Source organism: Lepidochelys kempii, chromosome 7, assembly GCF_965140265.1.
Source record: "Lepidochelys kempii isolate rLepKem1 chromosome 7, rLepKem1.hap2, whole genome shotgun sequence".
Lineage (NCBI taxonomy): Eukaryota > Metazoa > Chordata > Testudines > Cheloniidae > Lepidochelys > Lepidochelys kempii.
This window is the reverse complement of record NC_133262.1, coordinates 45207480-45235392: the sequence shown is the minus strand read 5'-3', so window position 1 is coordinate 45235392 and position 27913 is coordinate 45207480. Positions and strand designations below refer to the sequence as shown.

The 27913-nt window shown below is 45.2% G+C and overlaps 1 protein-coding gene across 2 annotated transcripts in view; it reads right to left on the bottom strand.

The window, feature by feature from the left end:
• MAPKAPK3 (MAPK activated protein kinase 3) overlaps positions 1-27913 on the bottom strand; it is a 67426-nt gene that overhangs the window by 18322 nt on the left and 21191 nt on the right. For both annotated transcript variants that reach the window (XM_073352481.1, XM_073352482.1), the window contains exon 3: positions 369-508. In XM_073352481.1, coding sequence (XP_073208582.1) covers positions 369-508 — 140 coding nt within the window. The remainder of the gene's footprint in view (positions 1-368; positions 509-27913) is intronic.

The window sequence follows — 27913 nt, the reverse complement described above, 5'->3', positions numbered from 1 at the left end:
ATAGTTATAGCCTGAGGGGAGCCAAATTACCTTATAAGGACAGTCAGCCCCCACGAGAATGTGTTGAGGAAAGTGACAGATGCACGTTTGAATATACGTATTAATTACACCCATGTTTCCATAAAGATACTTTTTTCTGAGTGCAAAGGAAGGTTAGTTTCATGATTAGTTTTCTTGTTCCTCCCACAGACAGGCTGCTTGGAGCAGCTGCAGGTTTCCCCATAAATCCTATAAAGAGAAAGATGCAGGAGGCTACTGCATGGCAAGGCTGTGCAGCCAGGACTGCTCCCAGCTCTTACAGCCAGCGGTCACATTCTCTCTACTCTCCTGAATGTGGATCAGGGGGAAGGGACTTCCCTGGTTCGTACCATTCCATGACGATGAGGAGGCATCTTTTCCCCTGGTGTATGTTCTCGTACACATCCAGAATGTGGACAATATGGGGACACCCTGACGCCCTCCAGTGATGATCCACCTCCTGTCGTGCTTTCGGACTGTCATACAGGAGCTGTAAGGAGACAGGAGAGAGCAACGCTATCAGTCCAAGCCAGGGGTTCTCAAACTATGGGGCAGGCCTCCCGAGGGAGACATGGGAATGTGTCATGGCAGGTGCGAACTGTGTGCTCCCCTTCCTCCCCCACCCCGCTTTAAGAGCTCTGTCGGCCCCAGGCAGCCAGAGCTTGTGCAGAAGGGCCGTGCACAGCCTGGATGTGGGGATAAACAGGACAGCCATAGCTCCCGGGCTTTCCTCCCAGCCCCACAGTCCCTCACCGGGATGCGGTGGGGCTCCAGCTGTCAGCCCCAGGGTGGCAGCAGCAGCACAGAAGTAAGGGTGACAATGGGGTGCTAAGTCTGCTGTGAAAAGTGATATTGACGAATGTCACTTTTGACATTGCCTCCCTTACTTCTGTGCTGCTACTGGTGTGGTGCTTGCCTTCAGAGCTGGGTGGCACTATATGTACTTGTGGGAGAGGGGCGTAAACGACTACAGACAAAAAGAAAGGGGGCCCAATCAAGTAAATTTGAGAACCACTGGTCTAAGCTATTCTGCTTAAATTTAGTACCTAGGGTTCAAACAGCAGCGGCACTCAAGACTGTGGCAGGAATCCTCTTTGGCTGTCCGCTCAGCCCATAGGATGCTAGCCCATCCTGAGATGTTTTATGCTATCAGAACCGACAAGCTTCCTGGACTAGTGGGAAGGCTACAGAGGGCTATTGTTTCTTGGAGAAGAAAGGGGCTGTGGCTGCAAGGAGGAGGGGCGGCATTGGGATTCCTAGATGGAGGCAGTCCTACCCTCCCCACTCCTTGCTAGGAACGTTCCCTTCCTCACTGGCTTGTGTGGGATCCTAACCCTGCCACACACATAGAGAAGCGGCTCTGCTCAGAGCAGCAGCTGTGGGAAGGGACTTCTTGGCATGAGCCCAGAAGAGGCACCATGCAGAGAGGCTGGTCAGCCAGTGAAGTTGGACAGGTGGGGAAAGAATGTGACGCTGTTCACCTGCTGGAGGGAGTGGGGGCAACAGAGGGGCAGGGGGTAGTTTCGTGTAGCTGGCAGGGTAAGTGAGCCAGGGCTGCTGAGGGAGCTGGAGCAGCATTGACTTGGTTCCTGTCCCTCACCTTAAGAAGAACAGACACCTCCTTAGGGATCTAAGGGTTAAAGCATTAGCATCTAATAGCAGCGAGAGGCTAGCACTGCTCTTGGGCTTCTCCATAATAGAAGCAACTGGTAGTGTGAATGAAGTAGGAGGCCACAGCTGTCCACACGATTTTGAAGGTTAGTAACTCCTCCTCCCCAGTCCAGCCACCATGGAGCCTGGAAAATTTAAGGTGCACTACAGAGCCCTAAAACATAGTGAGATTTTAAAAGTGTGCGGTGACTGTGTATACAGTCCTCCATTTGTGAGTATGCTCCTTGAGTATTAACAAACCTTTAATGTTCCCAGGGCTGGCTAGATACTCAAGCTTCTTCTCTATTATATGCGGTGACATATAACCCCCTCAGAAGGTAGGTTAGGTTAGAGATTAGCTTTCCTGATCACAGGGAGCTCTGCACAATAAGAAATATATTCCCTCCCTCCCCAAAAATATTCTGAGAAGCTTTCTGATATTACCATTCTAATTATTCATCTGCCAGAAAACACCATGACTGAAAATGAACTGTGCGAGCCAGATCTGATGCCTGGTGTTCTGCATGAAACACAACTGTATACTGGCAGGCAGGAGACCTGAGTTCTATTCCAGACTCTTCTACTGACCTGTGGCGTGACGTGGGGCAAGTCACTTCTCTTGGGCTTGTCTACACTGGGGCATCCGGGAAAATTAATCTGAATTAATTAAAGGTGCGTTTGAAGCAGATTAGTGAAACTCCTGCATTGAAGTGCTGTGTGAACACCCTTGTTCAGAACTGAAGTGGTTTTAATTCTGTTTACCTTAATTCACTTCCAAGGTGAATTAAGCTAAACTGAATTAAGACCACTTTAATTATGAATAACAGCATCCACACAGGGATTTAATGCAGTTTGATTAATCCACTTCAAATTCATACCTTTAGTTAATTCAGATTAACTTTACTGGATATCCCCGTATAGACAAACCTTCAGTTTTGACTCCTCTTCCACTCCTTCCCCCTGTTTTGTCTATTTAGACATTTTAAACTCTTTAAGGCAAGGACTGTCTCATACAGTGCATCAGTATAGTGATTAGCATAATGGGTCTTGATATTGGTTGATGCCTTTCAGTGCTAATGTAATATTAGCATTAACAGGACTGGAGAAATAATGAAACTGGCTCTCCACACACTATTTTCAAATGCACAAAGTAAAAAAAGGAAAAAGAAAATAATTTTCTCTAATTTCTTTCAGTCACTGGGGTCTTAGGAGTTAAGTATAGCAATAGTAGGCGAAATATTTTCAGACAAATTGGCAACATCATTATCATTGGCTTTATGAAGCCAAAGCGTACCTCATGTCTCATTCATTTATTATATTAGATCAAAACGGAACTGAAGATACTTGTTGAGAACAAGTATCGAAATGTATTCTGTCATTAATACACTAGGCATGGTGTAAAGGTTGGAGCAAGGAACTGATAGCAGCAGTTCTGGTTTCTTTTCCAGGCACAGATACTGACCCTCCATGTGACACTGGGCCAGCCATTTACCCTCTGTGCTTCAGTTCTCCCTTCTGTAAAATGGGGGCAGCAGTACAAAACTACTTCACGGGGCCTTGTTATGCATAAATCAATTAAATATTTGTGAAGTACTTTGAGATCCTTAGCTATCGCCCCTTTCTCCCTGGCAGCAGCCCCTGTTCTGGATGCAGGGAGGAGGGAGACGGGAGACATCGGAGTGACTATGGCGTTTCTACATTACTTGGGGATTCCCCCAGGCAGGAGACTTTAGGAAATCTTCACGCTCCTGGAGGTGGTGGAAAGCTGTCTCAGTGCAGCTGAAGATGAGGCTCACAGTCTCTTCCAAGGACCTGCCTCCTCTTTAGTTAAATGGCCAGGGATCCCACGGAGCACCATGGGCCCCAAACTTCTCCAGCTCCTTTCCAAAGATACAAAAGCTCCACAAAGTGCGAGATGTTCACTGCTGTAGGGAGTCTGCATTGCAACATTATTCCTAAACTCAGGACACCTGCAACAGGCCATAAGGGCTTCTTCCAATGCCATCAATTGTGACCTGAGTTCACCCTTCATAGCCATCCTCCCACCAGCCTCAATATGGCCTGGTTTCCAATACATACTATTTCTCAAAGAAAAGTCTGATCCAATTTAGATTTATATATATATATATATATATATATATATATATATATATATATATATATATATATATATATATATATATATATATAAAGGCAGCCTATTAGCAGGTCCAAGTGCAGTAACTGTACTTCTTTCAGTCATCAGTCCATTCAGCCTGTTCTTTCCCTCACTACCACTATGCTGTAGCTCAGTGGCCCTGTCCATGTGGATTTTCCCCTCTGCCTTTCCTGATTTGGGCTGTTGCCTAAAGGTCTAATTAAAAGCTCGTTGAGCCACATGTGCAATAGCAAAGCCCAAACATTCTCAGGGCTCTCTCTCTCTAGCCAAGATACTTAGAGAAGCTTCTTAAGAGTATACTGAGCTTTGCTGCCCAGATGTTGCTAATGTAGCACCATTTCTTTCTATGATGCTTCAAATTCCACTCACCTTTCCTGTGTTTCTGCCCCCTGCCCCCTTGATATTTCAGAAAAGCCCAGAAAGCCACTTGCCTCTCACTGAAAACAACGAGGAGACCTTGTGGCACCTTAGAGATTAACAGATCTATTTGGGCATAAGCTTTCGTGGGCTAAAACCCACTTCTTCAGATGCATGGAATGAAAAATATAGTAAGCAGTATATATACACAGCATATGAAAAGATGGGAGTTGCCGTACCAAGTCGGGGGGTCAGTGCTAACAAGGCCAATTCAATTAAGGTGGATGTGGCCCAGTTGACAAGAAGGGGTGAATATCAAAAGAGGGAAAATTACTTTTGTAGTGCTATCAAGGCCAATGCAATCAAGGTGGACGTCGGCCATTTCCAACAGTTGACAAGAAGGTGTATCAGCAGAGGGAAAATTACTTTTTGTAGTGACCCATCCACTCCCACTCTTTCTTCAGGCCTAATTTGATGGTGTCCAGCTTGCAAATTAATTCCAGTTCTGCAGTTTCTCGTTGAAGTCTGTTTTTGAAGTTTTTTTTTTTGAAGAATTGCCACTTTTAAGTCTGTTACTGAGTGTCCAGGGAGACAGAAGTGCTCTCCTACTGGTTTTTGAATGTTACAATTCTTGATGTCTGATTTATGTCCATTTATTCTTTTGTCGAGACTGTCTAGTTTGGCCAATGTACATGGCAGATGGGCATTTCTGGCACATGATGGCACGTTTCACATATAAGGACAGTTAGGAGGAGGTCACGGTTTTGTTATTTTCTGTTTGCTTATTTCGGGAAAGGGAAGTAAGAACAGGAAAGCAGGAAAATTAGTGAAAGCAGTGAAGCGATTGAGAAGTTGGAGCATTTTAGGCTTCAGTCTGCAGAAAAGGAGAGGGAGCACCAGAGATTATTGCAAGAGAAAGAACTGGAGATAAAAGAAAAAGAGAGAGAGAAGAAAGAGAAAGAGAGAGAGAGCGAAAACACCAACTGGACCTGCTAGAGAAGCAGAACCAGAACCCCCTGACCCCAACTAGTCCCATCACTCCAAAAATCCACATGTAAGTGGGGCAATAGTCCCGCTATTGTGGGGAACTTTCCTGGTTTCTGCACTACCCCGGTGAAGTGGGCTAGCAAAAGGATCTGAGTCCTCGCTCCCACTTCCTTTACCCAGTGGCCTCCTTGCCCTTGAGGACTCCCCTTCCACTCTCCTGTCTGGAGACTGTTACAGTAATGTTATAGTAAGCTTATCGGTTATTGTCATAAATATAAAGAGAAGGGTAAACCCCTTTAAAATCCCTCCTGGCCAGAGGAAAAATCTTCTCACCTGTAAAGGGTTAAGAAGCTAAAGGTAACCTCGCTGGCACCTGACCAAAATGACCAATTAGGAGACAAGATACTTTCAAAAGCTGGGAGGAGGGAGAGAAACAAAGGGTCTGTGTTTGTCTGTATGCTGCTTTTGCCAGGGATAGACCAGGAATGGAGTCTTAGAACTTTAGCAAGCAAGCAAGCAAGCTAGCTAGCTAGCTAGCTAGCTAGGTGTTAGATTATGATTTCTTTAAATGGCTGAGAAAAGAACTGTGCTGAATAGAATGACTATTCCTGTCTGTGTGTCTTTTTTGTAACTTAAGGTTTTGCCTAGAGGGATTCTCTATGTTTTGAATCTAATTACCCTGTAAGGTATCTACCATCCTGATTTTACAGAGGGGATTTCTTTACTTCTATTAAAAGTCTTCTTGTAAGAAAACTGAATGCTTTTTCATTGCTCTCAGATCCAAGGGTTTGGGTCTGTGGTCACCTATGCAAATTGGTGAGGATTTTTACCAAACCTTTCCCAGGAAGTGGGGTGCAAGGGTTGGGAGGATTTTGGGGGGAAAGACGTGTCCAAACTACGTTTCCCAGTAAACTCAGTTAGAGTTTGGTGGTGGCAGTGGAGATCCAGGGACAAAGGATAAAATTAATTTGTACCTTGGGGAAGTTTTAACCTAAGCTGGTGAAAGTAAGCTTAGGAGGTTTTCATGCAGGTCCCCACATCTGTACCCTAGAGTTCAGAGTGGGGGAGAAACCTTGACAGTTATAATTTCATGTACATAGTTATGAGCTGAAAATGTGTCCTCATGGCTTAAAGCAAGCCCATGCAAAAACTCTCCAAGAACAGAGAGGCAATTCACGTTCGTCAGGGCATGGATGGGACAAACCCAGCAGAGCCTCACGGGAACAATGGACACTGGCTTGACTGAAAAGTAACCAGCCAGCCTGTGGTGAGAAGCATCTAAGTTTGTAAGGACACTGAAAGTGTTAAAATCAGCTTAGAATGCGTTTTGCTTTTATTTCATTTGACCAAATCTGACTTGTTATGCTTTGACTTATAATCACTTAAAATCTGTCTTTATAGTTAATAAATCTGTTTATTGTACCTGAAGCAGTGCATTTTGTTTGAAGTGTGTCAGAGACTCTCCTTGGGATAACAAGCCTGGTACATATCAATTTCTTTCTTAAACTGACAAACTCATATAAGCTTTCAGCGTCCAGTGGGCATAACTGGACACTGCAAGACGGAAGTTCCGAGGGTTATGTCTGGGACTGGAGATATTGGCTAGTGTCATTCGCTTGCAAGTAGCTGGGATTAGCTTACATGCCAGAGGCTGTGCGTAAACAGCCCAGAAGTGGGGGTTCTCACAGCAGAGCAGGGTAAGGCTGGCTGAGGATTGGAGAAGCCTAGTAGATCACTGGTCCAGAATTGAGGATTGGAGAGGCCTAGTAGATCACTGGCCCAGATAACACCAGAGGGGAATGTCACAACGGGTCACTACAAAAAGTAGTTTTCCCTCTGCTGATACTCACCTTCTTGTCAACTGTTGGAAATGGCCAACATCCACCTTGATTGCATTGGCCTCATTAGCACTACAAATGTACAAAATTACAAAAGTAATTTTCCCTCTCTTGATATTCACCTTTCTTGTCAACTGTTGAGAACAGGCCACTTCCACCTTAACTGAATCGGCCTCATTAGCACTGATCCCCTCACTTGCTAAGGCAACTCCCATCTTTTCACGTGCTGTTTATATATACTGCTTACTGTATTTTTCACTCCACGAATCTGATGACGGGGTTTTAGCCCACAAGGGCTTATGCCCAAATAAATTTGTTAGTCTCTAAGGTGCCACAAGGACTCCTCGTTGTTTTTGCTGATACAGACTAATGCAGCTATCACTCTGAAACTTGCCTCTCACTGGAGTTCTTAGAAGGCTATTTCTGGAAAAGATCAGACAATTAAGGTGTGAGAGTTCCTGCCATCCTTCCCTCTTACACAATGCTCAATCAATGCAAGTTCCATTAGCAAATGCAGATACAGTGTAATTTCCCAGTCTCTTTTTTTTTTTTCCAGCAGAAATGATCAAGAGAAATTTCACAAAGCAAGGCTAGAGCAGGCATTCTGAGGCAGGGCTCAATTATTTTTTTAACATATAATTGCTAGCCAGAGGTAGACACAAAAGATGACAAACAAGGCCCTAGGGACAATGCCCTTGCCTCCACCACCAGCTACTGGAATGGGAATGTGTGCTAGAATTTCTACCAGGGTCCTGGCCTTATTCCTGTCCTCTACACTCAACCTCTACCTCTCCCTCAGAGCCTTCCTGGCTGCTGCAAAGAGCTGAGGGGAGGCCAAGGAAATGGATTTCTATTACTTTACACTTTTCCTAGCCTCCATTTTTGGGTCTTTCCAGGAAGAACTCTGGTTCTTGTTTCAGCTGCCTCTCTGAACCAACAGCATGAAAAAACCAACATGATTCTTCAGTTTCCTTGATGTCTTCAGAGCTCTGAAAATCATCAGTGAAACTGATTTCCAGTCTTATCAGTTTCGCTTTGTTGTTGTTTGACAAGGCTATTAGCAGCAGGAGGCCCAGTGCCATCTTTCTACAGACTCAGGACGATGACACTGCTCCAGTTTATAGTTAGTGCAAATCTGGAAAATTTTCTTTGCACCCATAAGAGCTAGAATCCTAATAGTGGTTTTAAATGACAGCCTAAATGTTGCAGAAATTGTTTGTAGCCCCTGCACTCACCAAGGAAAGTTTCCCTCTTGGCACAGGTGAGTGGTTTTTCCAAGTCCTATTCCAAGATATGATAAGGGCATCTCATTTTACGTTTGAAACCAAAGATTAATTTAATTTTTGTAGCACTCTTACCAGTAAAGATGTGACCGTGAAGAGTTAATATAAATCAAACCACCCCTGAAATGTGAATCAAGTCCCCACATTTCTGTTCTCGATTTTTGTGTGTTCTCTCTCCCTCTCCCACTCCCTCCAGCTGTCATCTTGACATTACCACAGTCAAGTCTGGCACTAGGGATCACACCTGGGCTGTTGGCCAGAAGTGAAGAAAGGAGGCGGTGTAGCAATCATTATGTGTCTGCCAAAAGCCATTTTTAGAGGGTGAGGGTTAAACTCTGGAAAATATCCTTTGTATTTATTTGGTACACAGATATCAAAAATAAGCCCTTTGCATACTATATACAGGTACAAACATATGCAGCATTTTGTGCAATTAATGGTAGTAATGGAATCCGTGGGCTGGTGCAGTAGGAAATGGAACATAGGACAGCATACTATGACAACCGTGTGATTTTTCCCATCAATGTACACCAAGAACTACTAGGTGATTGGTGTGTAACATTTCCATGGAAGGTGATTTTACTATTTCATCTGATTTCTGGGACTTAAGGATACAGTTACATTGCAAAAACTCATTGCACCTGGGTCAACTGATTGGGACTCACGCTAAGGGTCTAAAAATAGCAGTGTAGACGTTCCTGTACGGGCTGGAACCTGGGCTCTGAGACCCTCCCTCCTCGCCAGGTTTTGGAGCTCAAGCTTCAGACCGAAGTCGAACTCCTAGCGTGAGCCCAAGACAACTGAGAGTAGCTGCTGTGGGTCTTCTTTTGCGGGTAGACATATCCATTGACATTGTCCCTCCATAGTAGATTAAGAAAAATCCTCCTCCTTTCTCAAGTCCCTGTGATGCCAACGAGTTCTGGGACTTGTGTTAGACCTCTAGCAGACTCACTGACTACTACTTTAGGCATCTGCACTTGAATTTAGTTGTCCCAGTAACCTCTGATTTTACAAGTGGCCCTCTCTAGGTTCACTCATTTACTCCCATTCCCAGCATCTAGTCTTGCCTGAGAACAGAAACTAAGTATCCTCACCTTTCTGTTGTTCATTTCAGTCAGAGATAGGGCTGTAAGATTAGTAGAGATGGGCCTGAACTAAATGTCCAGATCCTAACACTCAACTGGGGGAAACCTGAATCCAGATCCAAACTTTGTCTGACTGCTAAAATATAAATTGCTGCAAACAAAGTCACCCACCACGTGCAAATGATGGACATATGTCTACCTCAATTTACTACTTTTCCTCTTTGCATGCTGCTTTTATGAGCGTGGATTAAAGGAATCAGGGCTTTGTTCATGCACTTGAACTAGCACCAGTTGCTCCACAGCTGCTCTTCCATTCATTTTCTATTCAAGAGCTGCTGTTGTCACAAAGAGGCCTGTATAGTTATGTATGATTAATGCAGCTTTTACTTGTCCCTTTCCTCTTCCCCCACCCACAAAATGTCTCTACCACGATGGCTTTGGACCACATGTTGTCTTGTAGTCAATTCCTTATTTCTACACTACCTCTATAAAGGCACATGTGGATGGTCTAATGCATAATGAATGTGAACATGCTGGGGAGACCACTTGTGTACCATTAGAGTGGAAAGAGAAAAAGACACCGAATCAACCATAAAGGTTTTTAACAAGATGATTGCACCTCAATTTCAGCAAAGGCATGTTCTGATAGCTTTACTTCACTGATTGTTAAATTATATTTTTATTCATTCAGGAAACTTGAAAAGGCTTTTGCAAAGACTGTGAAATCTGGTGACTAAAAGGTGCAGTAGGGGAAGGGAATGGAGGAGAGACCATTGATTAATGCCATTCACTAAGAGATACCGCACTGTCTTTCTCTAAGTGCTGTAACTCCCCAAAGAGGATCATGTTTTGCATTTTGCTATACTGCTTGCTCTTAACATTAACAGCTTTTTGACCTTGAAAACAGAAAACTCTATTGGGAAGCTCAGGTATCAGTGAGATGCTGTTTCACTCACTATTTTTTCAAGACATTTCTCAACTGGAGAGGGGGTAGGGAACAGACAGTGACAGGTAAGGCCGAGAGTTTCTCACAGGGGTCATGGATTCCGTGACTTTCCGGGACCTCCGGGACTTCTGCAGCGGCCAGTACGGCTGGCCCAGGGGCCACCTGAGCAGCTTGGGCAGCCCCTGGGCCAGCCACACCAGCTGCTGCTGGGGCAGTCTTGGGCCACTGTCCCCCTCCCCCAGTAGCAGGAGTTTGCATGTGTGTGGGAGGGGGCTCAGGGCTGGGGGTTGGAGCGCAGGAGGGGGTGAGGGTTCTGGACGGTGCTTACCTTGGTGGGCTCCCTGGAAATAGCAACATGTCCTTCCTTCAGCTCCTAGCTCCACGCGCTGCCTCTGCCTGCAGGCACCACCCGTGCAGCTCCCACTGGCCAGAAACCATGGCCAATGGGAGCTGTGGAGCCAGTGCTTAGGGCAGGGGCAGTGCATGGAGCTAGGAGCTAAGAGAGAGAGATGTTGCTGCTTCTGGGGAGCCAGAAGGAGCCAGGTATGAAGCCTGCCAGCCCTGCCAATCCCACCCCCCCCCCCAGCACCAGTGGGGGTCCTGGCCACCTCCCCACAAGCACCTGCGGTACCCTTGCCCCCAAGATTTAGTCAGGGGTATATAGTACAAGTCATGGACAGATCATGGGCAGTGAATTTTTCTTTACTGTCTGTGACCTGTCCATTTTACTAAAAATACCCGTGACTAAAATGTAGCCTTAGTGGTAGGTAGATGGAAGATCTGATGAAGTGAGCTGTAGCTCACGAAAGCTCATGCTCAAATAAATTGGTTAGTCTCTAAGGTGCCACAAGTCCTCCTTTTCTTTTTGGAAGCAAGACAGTTACCCAAAGAGGTGAAAAAATCCTTATAGGAGAAGAGCATCAGCTGGTGGTGAAGTGTCCACATTCTTCCTTAAATAGTGGGGAAAGGGGAAAAAAATGCAGTAGTTGAACATATCCCTCTGAATAGGTTTCTCTTCCGCTCTCGGTGGGAACAAAACAAAACAAAACAACCACCCAAAATTTCATCATGCTTTCTAACAGTCCATTACGATGGTGAAAGTATTCCTTTGTGCTACATTCCTAATGGAGCTGATGTTAACAAGAATGTTTACTTTCTTGTTTGTGCATCAGCATCAGCCAGAAGAGATCTAGCAAAAGCATGTTAGCTGTGGCAGTTAAACCAGCAGACAACACATGCCAGCAAACCCCCGAGGAAGAAGAGGGTTTTTAAAAATTTTTCAGTGACTGTGGGATATTTAAAAATAACCAGGTGGATTGGATGGATCCGGGGATTGGTGGTGGCTCACAAAGCCTTTCACTTCTAGGTCTCTAAACCAGGGTGTTAGTGACCAAAACTGTATGGTGGCCTAAGTGTAATGAACCTCTAGTCCAATTCCAGAGGAGCTGTCCACGTTACCAAAGCTACCATTGCAGTCAGCACTAATGGACACCCTTAGTGGAAAGACCAACCCCAGAGGTGGTCCCTCCAGGTTAGTAAAGAAGTGCTGTGCAGTAACAAAGCTTGCATCACTCCTGCCTGTGCTACACTTGTACACAAGGGAGTTTGGTCAAGAGCTGTCATTCACCTTTCATAAGCCCACACAGGGATAAAGTCATTAAAAACCTGAACAATGCCAAGGTATCTAGAACAGCTATAAAAGATGGCTCTGGTTTTGTACCTAACCTACTCAATGCCTCTAGGCACAAAATCAAGGGTTTTCTTTGGGTATGTCTACACTACGAAATTAGGTCGATTTTATAGAAGTCGATTTTTAGAAACTGATTTTATAGTCAATTGCCTATGTCCACACTAAGCGCATTAAGTCGGCAGAGTGCGTCCTCACTACCATGGCTAGCATCGACTTACAGAGCGGTGCACTGTGGGTAGCTATCCCACAGTTCCCGCAGCCTCTGCTGCCCATTGGAATTCTGGGTTAAGCTCCCAATGCCTGATGGGGCAAAAACATTGTCGCAGGTGGTTTTGGGTAGATATCGTCAGGCCCCCCTCCCTCCGTGAAAGCAACGGCAGACAATCAGTCCATGCCTTTTTTTGTAGGTTACCCATGCAGATGCCATACCACAACAAGCATGGAGCCCGCTCAGCTCACCATCACGGTACATCTCCTGGGTGCTGCTGGCAGACGCAGTACTGCATTGCTACACAGCAGCAGCTCCTTGCCTTCATAGAATCATAGAATATCAGGGTTGGAAGGGACCTCAGGAGGTCATCTAGTCCAACCCCCTGCTCAAAGCAGAACCAATCCCCAATTTTTGCCCCAGATCCCTAAATGGCCCCCTCAAGGATTGAACTCACAACCCTGGATTTAGCAGGCCAATGCTCAAACTACCAAGCTATCCCTCCCCACTTCATGGCAGACAGTGCAGTAGGACTGATAGCTGTCGTAAATCTCCTGGGTGCTCCTGGCAGACCTTGGTGAGGTCGATCAGGGGCGCCTGGACAGACATGGCTATTCTCCTCTTAGAGCACCAAATGGGAGCCAGAGACTCCAGGTCATTCTCTTCTTTAAGTTTCGTTTTATGGAGATTCAGTCCTGCCTGGAATATCATGAAAGCTAGAGGCTTCTGCCTCAGGCTGCTCTCCCAGCCGGCAGCACCGCGTGGTCGCACCTACCCTAGCCTACCCCCTGCTCCCATGGCTCTTAAAGCCTGGACAGTAGTAAGGAGCAGTTCAACTATAGGCTGAGCAAGTGCAGAATGGTGGTAGAATGTGCCTTTGGATGTTTAAAAGCTGACTAGGTGAGACCTCAGCACAACCAACATTCCCATTGTTATTGCTGCTAGCTGGGTGCTCCATAATATCTGTGAGAGTAAGGGGGAAGATGTTTATGGCGGGGTGGGAGGTTGAGGCAAATCACCTGGTGTCCAATTTTGAGCAGCCAGACACCAGGGCAATTAGAAGAGCACAGCAAGGTGCGCTGAGCATCAGAGAAGCTTTGAAAACCAGCTTCATGACTGGTCAGGCTTTGGTGTGACAGTTGTGTGTGTTTCTCCTTGATGAAAATCTGCCCCCTTTGTTGATTTTAATTCCCTGTAAGCCAACCACCCTCCCCACTTCGAAATAAAGTAACTATTGTTTTGAGACCATGCATTCTTTCTTTATTAATTAAAAAAAATGAGAAAACGGACAAGGTAGCCTGGGTGAGGTGGGGGAGGAGGGAAGGACAAGGCCACATTGCTTATTGTAGCCACACTAAAAATCAAACTGTTTGAATGACAGCCTTGTGTTGCTTGGGCCATCCTCTGGAGTGGAGTAGCTGGGTGCCTGGAGCCTCCCCCCGCATTCTTGGGCATCTGGGTGAGGAGGCTATGGAACATGGGGAGGAGGGTAGGCCATTATACAGTGAATGCAGCAGGGGTCTGTGCTCTTGTTGGCTTTCCTGCAGCTCAAACAGACGCTTCATCATGCCCGTTTGCTCCCTCAACAGATGCTTCAGCATGTCCATTTGCTCCCCCCTTAGCCTCAGCATCACATCCTGCCTCCACTCTTCATGCTCACTTAATTATTTCTGCCACTGAATGCCTCCATGCATTAAGCTGTGCCCTATCAGTGCGGGAGGACTACATGAGCTCGGAAAACATGTCATCACGAGTGCGGTTTTTTTGCCTTCTAATCTGCAATAACCTCAGGGACGGAGATGATAGGGGGAGCGTAGAAACATTCTACGCTCTACGATTCTGGGGGGACTGCATAGTAACTTGTGCTGCTGAGTTCGCCTTGCTGACCAAACAGGAAATGAAATTCAAAAGTTCCTGGGGCTTTTCCTGTGTACCTGGCTAGTGCATCAGAGTTCAAAGTGCTGTCCAGAGCAGTCACAAAGGAGCACTCTGGGATAGCTCCTAAAGGCCAATACCGTCGATTTGCATCCGCACTACCCCAACTTCGACCCAGCAAGGTCGATTTTAGCGCTACTCCCCTTGTCGGGGAGGAGTACAGAAGTCAATTTTAAGAGCCTTTTAGTTCGACAAAATGGGGTTGGTTGTGTGGATGCAGTCATTTTTAAATCAACCTAGTGCAGCTAAATTCGACCTAACCCCATAGTGTAGACCAGGGCTTTGTCTGCTTTAAGAATCCCTCCTCCTCTCTCTGTTCTTACAATTTATACCCAGCTAATCACTCTAAAGGCAAAAACTGGAAGAATGCTATTCAGTGTCCTGCCAGAATGAGCTACAGTGAAGGGGGCTAAAGAGGAGTATTTGCATGTGGTGTCAGAAGAAGACTGAACTCGCTTAGATGCGGACACTCAAACCTTGGACACTATTCCATAACAAGTTTTAAAGAGCACATTTAAGAGAAAAACAAAAAGAGGCAAAGAGGGGAAGAAGACAGACAAGCAGAAAGAGGTATGATCCTTTATAAATCTGACCATTTGTAAAACTTGCTTGAGACCAGATGTGGTCAATTTATGAGATGCACAGAAAGCAATACTCATGTTTCAGCAGCAGAGACGGGAGGGAGCAAGAGGGACAGAAGTTGTATGTCAAGATTCCTCTCTTTTTAGAATAATGCAAGGATCTCTGTGCATTTACGGAGAGGATGATTTATTAGCCTTCTAGACACACTACAAAGTCCAACTGTTTTCCCAAGCATTTGGGAGTTAGTTGGATTTGGTATGAGGAATTAAGGAGTCCTCTAAGTATAATTGGTTTCCTTGGTGGGTAATTTTGGGCAGTCGCTTCAAATATATCTATTTAATGTATGTCACAGTGTACTTTATTGTAGAGGTACCCAGAAGATGGCCTGGGTGCCCAGCAATATGACTGTACAAATAAATAAATAAATAAATAGAGACATACAGCTATTAACTCTAATTACATATATCGCTAGCCACTCACTCCACAAAGGTAAAGTGTCTTTACTCATAACATCAGCAGAGATGGGGCAAGGGCAACTGAAATGGCAAAATAACAGCTGAATATATATTTCAAAGGTATCCTCTGCACATGAAGTTAGCACAGAGTAAAGCAAAAAAACATAATTTATATTAACATAAACCAATGAGCTGTTATATTTAATAGTATGAATGTGTTTTCCTCATTGAAGTATGGTGACCCAACTACTCAGGTTTATGTTTTATACCACACTGCATATATAATTTGATTTAAAAGTCTCATCTCCGTTTATTTTTTGTTAAGTTCTGTATATTTGCGTTTTAGCACTATACTTGCTTTGCAAGTTGGATAAAGACATCTGATAGGTGCCATAAAAATAAAAGTTACATTCATTTGTAGTGGTGAGAGAGGAAAGGTGGGTCAAGAGGGAGGTGGTGGTGGTGGGATAGGAAAGAATGAAGGAAGGCGACTTCACAGCTCAGGCTCTCTCATTTCCCAAAATTAAAAAATTCAAATGTTGATAAGTATTAGCCCTTTATTGAAAGGCTTCCAGTTTTCCATAAGCCAAAAAGAAGGTGGCGTTCTAGTGCTGTTTGCACATAGTAACCTTGTTCCACCTCCTCCACCAACTTTTCTTAGCATTTTAGAACAGAATAAGATTTAAGCTACAAGCCGCCCACTGACGGTTTCGATGAAACTCTAATGGTTTCTATGTTATTCTAAATACTGTAGTTTAAAAAGCCACAGCCACAAATTTTTTTCTCCCACAAAATTAGACTGACAATTTGTTTAAGAAGGTCTAGGGCTCCATTTCCCAGTCCACTTTTACTTCTCAACAGGGCCATCCTTAGTATTTATGGGACCCTATGCATTATTATTAAACTGGTGCCCCTACGCCAGCACATTTGGCTCTGTGAATACGGCCCCTGCCTTCTGCCTAGTAAGGAGGCTGCAGCATGCGCTGGATGTGTGGGAGCAAACCTGCTCTTACCTGCTGTCCTGGTCATAGGCGCGGACTCCGTGGGTGGATGCTGCAGGGCTGGAGCACCCATGGGGAAAATTTAGTGGGTGCAGAGCACCCACTGGCGCCAAGCTCCCCGACCCCCTTCGCCCATGCCTCTTGTGCACTAAGGTGCGGCGGAGGCTTGGGGAAGGGGTGGAGTGTGGGAAGGGCCTGGAGCGGATGGGGAGGGGTCGAGCACCCCCTGGCAAGATGAGAAGTTGGTGCCTATGGTCCTGGTGGTGCCCCAAATTTTTGGGTATCCTATGCAGCCGCATATGCTGTTTATGCCTAAGGATGGCCCTGCTTCTCAAGTACTATTAGCAAGATATGCTACCGATGACCTACGCACACAGTACTATCATAACTCTAGGCTCAACAGTCATCACCCAGGTAGAACCCTCTGTCTCAAAGCCCTGCCACAGACAAGCTTCTTTCCATTAATACAGTAGTAGACTTAAAGACTGGCTGCCTGTCACCAAAGTAATCTGCGTCTTTTCTAGTCTCCCTCATCTCCACCAACAGACAGGATACAGAATGACTGTGCAGACCACAAGTTCTTGCTTGAAGCTCTTATGCTGGATGTTTGGTCATTCACAGGGCCAAGACAGTGTGGTGCCTTATGCAGCCCCGCAGCAGCGGCGCAGGGGGAGGAGGGGAAGAAGAGGAAGCACTGGCCCAGGCTTCCGTGGGGGGGGGAGCCTGCGGCCAAGGTCTGGCGAGGGCAGAAGAAGGCTTGGGGGCAGGGGGGAAACCACCCTTGAGCACGAGTCGGCGGAGCGGAGCAGGTTGGGGACGGGTCGCTCCACTTCCTGCCAACTCTGCTCCCTTGCCTCCAGCCTTGGGACTTGGGGGTAGGGGAGAACTGCCCCCCAGCACTCACCGGTGGCGCGGTTGGAAGCCGCCGGAGCGGAGCGGGCTGGGGCCGGGTCGCTCAACTTCCAGCTGCCCGGTGAGTGCAGGGTGCACCCGACCCCTGCTGCAATCCCCCGGGATGTAGCTTAGGGAAAGGGGGGGAGTGGGGGCTTTGGGGAAGAGGAGGGGTGGGGGCAGATTTCCTGGCTGGCTCAGCCAGCTGGGGGATTGGGCTGGCTCCTGGAGCAGCATGCAGCTGTGTAGGGCACCAGGGAATCTGGAGCAATTTGGTACCCCAAATTTCCTGGTGCCCTACGCAGCAGCGTAATTTGCATCTGGGTAATGCCCCGGTCATTCATCACTGAGGGGGATCTCAGCCAGCTCCAGCTGCGTGCATAAATTAGGTTGTTTGGAGATGACCAAACTCATTTCCACCTGACCAAAGCCAGGATTTGAGCTAGCATCTAGAGGTAAAAGTCTAGTGTGTTAGACAACCGAGCCACCTAAAATCCTGGCCTGTTTGGCTTGCGAGACCATTACTGTTCTGACTAAAGCATATTCGGGTTAATTGCTGGTGGTAAACCTTCTAAGGATATTTACTGCAGGAGGAAAGTGAGTGCCTATGTGCAGTAAACTGGGCTTCTCAATCAAATGACCTCAACTGCAGCTCCACCACTGCTATTCAAGTTTAAAATCGCATCTGAAATAATTACACTTTTCACTTATGGCCCTACTCCGGAAATTGAAATAAAAGTTTCCTCATAGGAGAAAAAAATATCACTACTGCAGAGAATGAGGCAGTCACCAAGATAACAGATTGGGACCAAAATAAGTGGTTTCTGGCTTAGATCAGGGCTTTCAAAATGGACAGAGCAGTGGTATTTGTGAGGTATTATTCCTTTATTACTGATGACATGGTGCAATCATGCATCAGTTTAAGTGGGGCCTGTGTGATAGTTATGTTCAAGCCCAGTGGGTAGATTTCTGAGCAGAAAGGGAGCAGTTTAGTGGATAGTTGAAGAAAACACATTCTTCATGACTAGAGCAATGTGCATGTCCAGGAGGAGCAAGGAATTCTGCATGAGCCTGTGGCTTAACAAAATGTTGACTGTCTGTGACCTGATGCTCTCAGTCAATGGGGAGGATAGATTACCATCAACTTCCTTGAAATGTCTCCTCTTTCCTGGATGGAGCTTGAACCACCTGCTCTTCATCCATCCATTTATTTCTTCCAGGCATGGGGATGTCTATGCCAGAGGCTCCACTGGGGGAAGAGGAGACATAAAGCTGAATGCAGTCCAAATATTGGTGGCCTGGTGGTCCATGGTATCTCACAATCTCTAACAGGAGAGGTGTAGAATCTTGTAGGACTCCATATAATCCAGGAAACATGGAACAGCTGTCCACCATTACTCTCTGGTATCTGTCCAACTGGATCCAGTGCAGTGTAGCACCATTTTCTCTTGCAATGTGTCATATGTGTGAACTACCTCTCTTACATCAAGTCTCGTCTGCAAAATCTTTCAACAATGGGACTATTCACATTTCTCCACCACTTTGAGCCCATACCATCATCTGATGTGCACTATATATGTTTGCAGAGTTGTGTTTGTGTGAACTAGATTGTAAGTGCTTTAAAGCAGAGACCAAGCCTCTCTCTAAGTCACAACCCAGTCTACAGCAGGAGTAATACATTAGAACAGTGGTTCTCAACCCACGGCCCAGTCAGCACAAAGCTGCGGCCCATGTGATATCCTCTGGGCCATACAGGTAGTATATATATTGTGTGGATGCGGCCCACATAACACAGAGAGAGCTGCATATGAGACCCACAATGGTAAATAGGTTGAAAACTACTGCATTAGAGCAACAGATCAAGAGAATCACTGGGATCTGCACATCTTGTACATGGCACACTTGACACAGCAAGGGGTGAAAATCAGAACTGTTCCGAATGCAGGTGCCATTTCTGTATCGCTACTCAAGAGAGCAAATACGAGAAGTAGGAATGACTTTGGTGAAAATAACTCTCTCCAAACCTCTGCTTGTGCTTGCTTTTCTGAGTATGCAGCTTCTAGAGCCAAGAAAATTAATAAATTCAAAGAAAAGAAAACAAAATTTCAAAGAAAAGTCAAAGGTGGACTCAGTTCATATGGGTGACAGTACAGTAAGACTATTAATCATGTCCAAGGGGCTGTTTGTTAATAGGCAATCACCCAAGAATGCAATTAATATGAGACATCTTGCACAGCGTAAGGTTTTACTATTAGGACAGAAGAGATGGTTATGAGGTGACTATTAGCACAGGTTTCAATGCATAGTCCCCTCCCATACTTCCCACTCTCTCAAAGCCTAGGCTTGTGGAAGTCTTAACTAGGCCTGGAAAGCATGACATTTACGTGGTCAGTCAGACCCTATGCTAACCTGCAGTGTAGAGAAGAAAGTGCAGATATGGGAAATAAGCTCAGATTTACAGGACAGCAGTTTGCAAATACGCACTTCAGAAGATGACTGTGTGCCCAATAGTACTGAAAAAAAACAAACCCATGTTCTGGTGTGTTAATACACTAACAAATCATTCACACATGCAATAATCCATTCATTGGGGTTGGTGTTTAGCTATGAACATAAGCAGTCATCTGTTTTTTAGGTTAAAACAACAAACCCTTCACCCTCCTAGAAGGTCAGAACATTTCTTAAACGATCATATTTTATTTCTTGCACATATATTACACAATATAGACTTGCCTTGCAAATGCATTTTACCATCTAACCTGTATTACAAGATAACAGATACTTTGAGAATTGCATCACAAAAATCCTCACCTTAACATTTGGGATGCATGTGCCTTTAGCCATGTGTCTGGAACCCTTTGCTGGCAGTGGCTGTTGAAGCCGCGAGTTCCTTGTGCGTGGAATTTATGAGAAGCTATAAACGAGCTCCTGTAGTCACCTTGTTTCCTTTTCACAGCCAAATACTGCAAAAGCTCGGAGGCTTGGAGCGAGCTAGACAGTCCAACTAATTTTGCTCCAAGGTTGGGGATCTAGGCTTAAAGTATTCTTGTGATTAACTGCACTGTAGTACTGTATAGTCCTAGATATTCAGTTCGTTTTAGCTGAAAGTAGCTTTAGGACTCTTCTCTCACACATACCCCCTTCAAATTCTAGGCCTAGAAGCCTGCTGGGGCTTTTATGCAGCATTGGATTGGAGTATGGCTAACCCAGAGAAGCATCTGAGCTTATAACAGTACAACAACTGCAAGCCCATGTCAGTTACTGCCTTTGCTGTCAGGGAAAAGGGCATTCTCCAGGCTAGTCCAGCCTGCGCTGCCTTTTCCTCCATCCATAGCTTCTTCCAAATGGCTACAATTCATCCAACTAGGGAAGAGAGAAAATAATTCAATCTTGTTTCATCCTCAGTTCCAGATATCTTCAAGATTATCTACTTCAGTTGAAAGATTCTGTTTCCTCAATGTCCTTTGCTGAAAGTGCACAGGAGCAACATGAGATTACCATGTATCTCTGAAAAGTATGCTCTTCACTCATCCAATACTGAAGAGATTTCTAAAGGATCCTTTGCAAGCAGTGTGAAATTTGAAATCTAAATTTAAATAGAATGCTGTTGGGACTATCCATGTGAACCCCTGTTGCAGTTTTCACTGTTTCACTTTGATTATTAACCCTACACTTCTCACAGCAACAACGCATTCTTGCCGCACTCTATTCACTATATTTCCTAAAGTGGTTCTAAATCCTTACACACACACAATTTATCTCTAAGGAGGTGTTGGATTTTAACTTTGATATTTGTTTAGGTTTGCCAGTATTCATCTCCAAAACCCCAGTTATCCTGGAGAGGCAGAACACATTAGTGGTTGTCAATCTTTCTCCTGTGACCTTGGGAGCACATCAATGCCAAAGGCAAAGGGGCCCCCTCCCATACCGTAACTCACATCAGGCCTGACACTCATTGCCCCAATACACTGTTATCGGGCAAGATGTGTGTAACCTGGTGACAAGCTGGTCCCAAAAATCATTATTTGATGTATGTATGGGTTGTGTACAAAGTGATATAAATGTGTGCTGGGAATATGTTCTTAAAATGTGTTTGGCAGGCAGAGCATGAGCTCAGCCTGCCCTAGACAAAGGAATGTGTATTTTCCCATCTGACCGGCTTGGTTACAGGCAGAGGACAATAGAAGTACATTTACATATATAAGATAAACAAAGTCATTAAACTAAATGAACAGGGGAGAAGAACATTTACAATAGAATCATAGAAGATTAGGGTTGGAAGGGACCTCAGGAGGTCATCTAGTCCAACTCCCTGCTCAAACCAGGACCAACACTAACTAAATTATCCCAGCCAGGGCTTTGTCAAGCCGGGCCTTAAAAACCTCTAAAGATGGAGATTCCACCACCTCCCTAGGTAACCCATTCCAGTGCTTCACTACCCTTGTAGTGAAATAGTGTTGCCTAATATCAACCTAGACCTCCCCCACTGCAACTTGAGACCATTACTCCTTTTTCTGTCATCTGCCACCACTGAGAAGAAGCCGAGCTCCAATCTCTTTGGAACCCCCCTTCAGGTAGTTGAAGGCTGCTATCAAATCCTTCCTTACTCTTCTCTTCTGCAGACTAAACAAGCCCAGTTCCCTCAGCCTCTCCTCGTAAGTCATGTGCCCCAGCCCCCTAATCATTTTCGTTGCCCTCCGCTGGACTCTCCAATTTGTCCACATCCTTTCTGTAGTGGGGGGCCCAAAACTGGATGCAATACTCCAGATATGGCCTCACCAGTGCCAAACAGAGGGAAATAATCACTTCCCTCAATCTGCTTGCAATGCTTCTGTTAATGCAGCCCAGTATGCCGTTAGCCTTCTTGGCAACAAGAGCACACTGCTGACTCATATCTAGCTTCTCATCCACTGTAATCCCCAGGTCCTTTTCTGCAGAACTGCTGCTTAGCCAGTCGGTCCCCAGACTGTGACGGTGCATGGAATTCTTCTGTCCTAAGTGCAGGACTCTGCACTTGTCCTTGTTGAACCACATCAGATTTCTTTTGGCCCAATCCCCTCATGCTGGGGGACAGAATCCAAGGAAGACTTCCTGGCTCTTGAGGCAGAAACGATGGACTCTGCGTAATATAAGGGGAGCAAAAAGACCTTTTAGGGATCCATCACTGAGGGGACAATAGGGTACAGAACCCTTTGTGCCTTTGAACCTGGATCCTCTTGGCCTAAAAGGCAAGAGCTACTGGAAACTCATGCGAGTGAGAAATCTGCTTAACCAGCTATTGTAATTTGCTGAAATTACATTTTAGTCAATAAAAAGAATGCTTTGCATTGCTTATAACCATACCTGTCTTTTTTATTCTTACTTAGTATGACGTTCTGTACCTTGGGGAACACCCTACACCCCCATGTTCATCTTTATAAAATGATTGTGTGGTATCCAATGCAAAGTTTGTCATGTTGGATATCTTCGGAAGGCTCATAATGCACTGAGCATTTGTTGTGATAGTGATGTTATAGTAATTGTTACAGTAATGTTATAGTAAGGTTATAGTTTGTAATTTCATTTACATAGTTATGAGGCTGAAAAAGTATCCTCATGGCTTAAAGCAAGCCCATGCAAAATCTCCAAGAACAGACAGACAGTTCACATTCGTGAGGGCATGGATGGGACAAACCCAGCACAGCCTCACAGGAACAATGGACACTGGCTTAGGCAGCAACAAAAGAATCTGTTAGACCCTTGAGGGAGTCACCCCCCTTCCTTTGGGCAGTTTGGGACTGCGATGAGGTAATGCTCACCTGACTGAAGCGGGGGGGGGGGGGGAGAGGAGCCAGGAGGAAAGAAAGGACATGATAAAAGGGAGAGACATTTTGCCATGCTCTCTCTCTTCCACCTACATCTACAGACTCCATCACCACCAATCAACTGAAGAGCTGATCAAAGGGGAGAGCCTGGCTGAAGAGCAGCCAGCCTGTGGTGAGAAGAATCTAAGTTTGTAAAGATACTGAAAGTGTTAAGAGCAGCTTAGAATGCATTTTGCTTTTATTTCATTTGACCAAATCTGACTTGTTATCCTTTGACTTATAATCACTTAAATCTACCTTTATAGTTAATAAATCTGTTTGCTTATTCTACCTGAAGCAGTGCATTTGGTTTGCAGTGTGTCAGAGACTCCCCTTGGGAGAACAAGCCTGGTACATATCAATTTCTTTGTTAAACTGACGAACTTATATAAGCTTGCAGCGTCCTGCAGGCATAACTGGACACTGCAAGACGGAAGTTCCCAGGGTTGTGTTATACACATTGTAAGGAGAGTGATCACTTTAGATAAGCTATTACCAGCAGGAGAGTAGGGTGGGGGGGGGAGAGAAAACCTTTTGAAGTGATAAACACCCATTTTTTCACGGTCTGTATGTATAAAAATATCCTCACTGCATTTTCCACTTTTATGCATAAAAGTAGCTCATGAAAGCTCATGCTCAAATAAATTGGTTAGTCTCTAAGGTGCCACAAGTACTCCTTTTCTTTTTGCGGATACAGACTAACACGGCTGCTACTCTGAAAAGGGTTGTGTCTGGGACTGGAGATATTGGCTAGTGTCATTCACTTGCAAGTAGCTGGGAGCAGCTTACATGCCAGAGGCTGTGCATGAACAGCCCAGGAGCGGGGGTTCTCAAAGCGGAGGAGGGTAAGGCTGGCTTCCAGAGTCAAGGATTGGAGTAGCCTAGCAGATCACCGGTCCAGATAACACCAGAGGGGAACATCATACTAAGTATCAGTTCAATCTCTATTCTTTGCTAACAAACTTATTCTTGTTTTATTACAAAACCACCTCAGTGCCGTGTATTATGCGAGTCCTCAGCAAAACTGGCAGTTGTGCATGTTCTGTCTCTTTTGAGGGAGCAGACTTGATAATTACTGAGTGTCACAGTGAGAGGGACTGGACACAGCAGAGACACATCTCTGGGGCATTTGGGTTCACTGATTCTTACCTGCAAGGCAAGATTTGGACTGGCAGAGTCCAGAAGAGTTTCCCAGCAAGACAGACAGGCTGGTGTGTCAGGGGGCTGACACAGCTTAGCAACAGAAAAACTCTCCCTTCCTGAGGCAGAGAGGGGTAACACAGCAGTTCATAATTCTGGGTGTCCTGAGCAGGATTTCACACCATGCTCTGTACACCATGACTCTAGGAAGTGTTCTAGCTGCTTCAACAGCTAAGCCTGATAGGGTCTAACAACCGGCAGGTCCTCCAGACACCTTCACCAACTGCCTCAGAAACACTATACTCCAGCAAGGTCCCCAGATACCATGTCTCTAGGACCCTCTCCTCACCAACTGCCACATAACCATCCTGCACTCCTGGCCTAAAACCTTCACAAGCAGGAGGAAAAGAGCAGCAGCAGATTCATAACAATGCACTTTCCTGACTTAAAACCACTCAGCAGATTCGTCACAGTAGCATTCAGGACATTATCTACAGCTCAGCATTTCCAGAGAGACAGACAGACAATGAAAGCATTTGAAATAGGTCCCCGCAGTAAGTAGCCTAGAAAGCATCTTTCTCAGAAAAGGAGTGGAGAGAACAAAGAGTGGGAAAGGAGAAGAACTTGATTTCTTTGCTGGGTGGGTTCCAAATGTCTAGAGCTCCACTGGCCTGTCTCTCCCACTGATTGGGTCCCTACAGGCTCAGGGCTTCCCCACTGTTTGGTTCCCTTCTCTAGATGGTTAATTGTCCAGTGCTCTGTTCTGCTCCCTTCAGTTGCCTACTTCCTGCTAGTCTCCTGCCAATTTGCTGCTCTCTGGAGCTTAGCCTGCTCTATGTTGCTGCTCCTCAGCTATCTCTCCATCACTCCAAGTCAGATAGTGGGGCACGGAAGAGGGAGGAAGCAGGAGTGATTGAGAAACAACACATAGTGTTGTGACCATGAACTGCAACAAGTTCTGCACAGTGGGAGACAGATAAGAATGGGAAGGCTGAGGCCACCAAAGAGAAGATGACCAGGAGGAATTCCACACAGCTAGAATTTCCAGTCGATACCAGGTCCTCAAAGTGGAAACTGCAAAAGATACCTCTCAAGATCCAGCTGGTCCAAAGAGGAGGAAGAGTGACACACTGTCAAAAATGGCATTACCTGTTTCAGAGTCACTCACAACTTGACAGAACATGATCTTGAATAATTATGATTAATGTCCTAACAGATAAAGCACAAGACGGGGTATTTACTCAATTAAGTCCACAGCAGACTGCAAAGAGCTACAAAGGGTTATCACTAAACTGGGTGACTGGGCAACAGAATGGCAGATGAAATTCAGTGTTGATAAATGCAAAGTAACGCACACTGGAAAACATAATCCCAACTATACACACAAAATGATGGGATCTAAATTAGCCAGTATCACTCAAGAAAGATCTTGGGAGTCATTGTGGATAGTTCTCTGAAAACATCCGCTCAATGTGCAGTCAAAAAAGCTAACAGAATGGTAGAAACCATTAGGAAAGGGATAGCTAATAAGACAGAAAATAATATAATGCCACTATATACATCCATGGTGCGCTCACACCTGGAATATTGCATACAGTTCTGGTCACCCTATCTCAAAAAAGATATATTAGAAATTTAAAAGGTACAGAAAAGGGCAACAAAAATGATTAGGGGTATGGAACAGCTTCCATATGAGGAGAAATAATAAACACTGGAACAGTTTGGAAAAGAGGCTACTAACGGGGAATACAATAGAGGGCTATCAAATCATGAATGATATGGAGAAAGTGAATAAGGGTACGCAGGATCGGCGGGTAGTACTCGATCTATCGGGGATTGATTTATCACATCTTGTCTAGACACAATAAATCGATCCCCAAATAAACACCTGTACTCCACCTCGGCAGGAGAAGCAATCGGAGTTGACGGGGGAGCCGCCGTGGTCAACTCGCCGCCGTGAGGACAGCCAAGTCAGTCAAACTAAGATACTTCGACTTTAGCTACACGAATAGCGTACCTGAAGTTGTGTATCTTAGTTTGAACCCCCCGCCCCCAGTGTAGCCCAGGCCTAAGGAAGTGTTATTTTCCCTTTTACATAACAGAAGAATCAGGGGTCCCCCATAAAATGAAAAGGCAGCCTGTTTAAAACAAACAAAAAGAAATACTTCTTTACACAACGCACAGTCAGCCTGTGGAACTTCTTGCCAGGGGATGTTGTGAAGGCCAGAAGTATAACCGGATTCAAAAAAGAATTCAATAAGTTCATGGAGGATAGGTCCATCAATGGCTATTAGTCAAGATGGTCAGGGGTGCAACCCCATGCTCTGGGTGTCCCTAGGCCTCTGATTGCCAGATGCTGGGACTCGCCGACAAGGGATGGATCACTTGATGATTCCCCTGTTCTGTTCAGTCCCTTTGAATCATCTGGCATTGACCACTGTCAGAAGACAGGATACTGGGCTAGATGGATCATTGATCTGACCCAGTATGGCCATTCTTATGTATGTTCTTAAGTTTTGGTGACAACAATTAAAAAGCATGTTGATAAAATAGAAACGAGTCAGAGAAAAGCCACAAGTATGATTAAAGGATTAGGAAACATGTCTTATAATGACATACTCAAGGAGCTCAATTATTTAGCTTAACAAAGGTGTGAGTCTACACTTAAAAGTTAGGTTGACATAGCTATGTTGGTCAAGAGTATGAAAAATGCATGCCCCTGACCAACAGAAGAATGTTTCTGTCAATGTAGCTGCCATTGCTTGCAGGAATGGTGTTCCTATGCTGACGGGAAAAACCTCTTCTGTCAGTATAGGCTGTCTACACACTGTGGGGTTATGTCAGCATAGCTACAGTGACATAGCTACGCTGGTATAGTCTTCATAGTGTAGACGTACCCAAAGAGGTTAAGGGGTGACTTGATCACAGTTTGTAAGTATCTACATGGGGAACAAATATTTGATAACGGGCTCTTCCATCCAGCAGAAAAAGGTGCAACATGATCCAATGGCTGGAAATAAGGTATACGTTTTTAACAGTGAGGGTACTTAACCATTGGAACAACTTACCAAGAGTCACGGAGGATTCTCCATCACTGGCAATATTTAAATCAAGACTGCATGTTTTGCTAAAATATCTACTCTAGGAGTTATTTTGGTGAAGTTATATGACCGGTGGTAGACAAGAGGTCAGACTAGATGATCAAAATGGATCCTTCTGGCCTTGAATCAAATGCTCATCATCTATCGGAATGTAGACATACAGAATACCCCTCAGATCCCCAGTCTCCTTTTCCACTTGCCCTGCAGTGAGCAGTTTTCAAACCCCACAGGAAGGAAATGTAATTTTGACTCCACTCCCCACCTTATTGCAGTTTCCATCCTTGTGACCTTCCTCTGAAGTCTTTTCCTAGCCAAGATGATCCTGTGGAGGAGGGAGGAGAGGCAGTGATTTCCGCCCACTCCAAGATCTGTGATCCAATTTTCCGGGCATTAGAAAGAAAGCAATCTCCTTTGCACTCCCTGCTATTGGATTATAGGGCTGCAGAGAGTCAAACATAGCGAAGTATGAACAGGGCAATTCAAATGGAAAAGAATATGTTGCTATAATCAAAAAAGGTTTCTTAATGTTCCTAAATAGATTTCCTCTCCATTCCTCTACAGCAGTGGTTTTCTACCGGTGGTCTGAGGGCATCTGGGTATCCACAGACCATGTCTAAGATTTCCAAAGGGGTTCGCACCTCCACTTGAAATTTATTAGGAGTCTGCAAATGAGATAAGGTTGAAAACCACTGCTCTATAGTATTGTCACTGGATGCCTACTCAATGACCATGCACATTAGAGGAA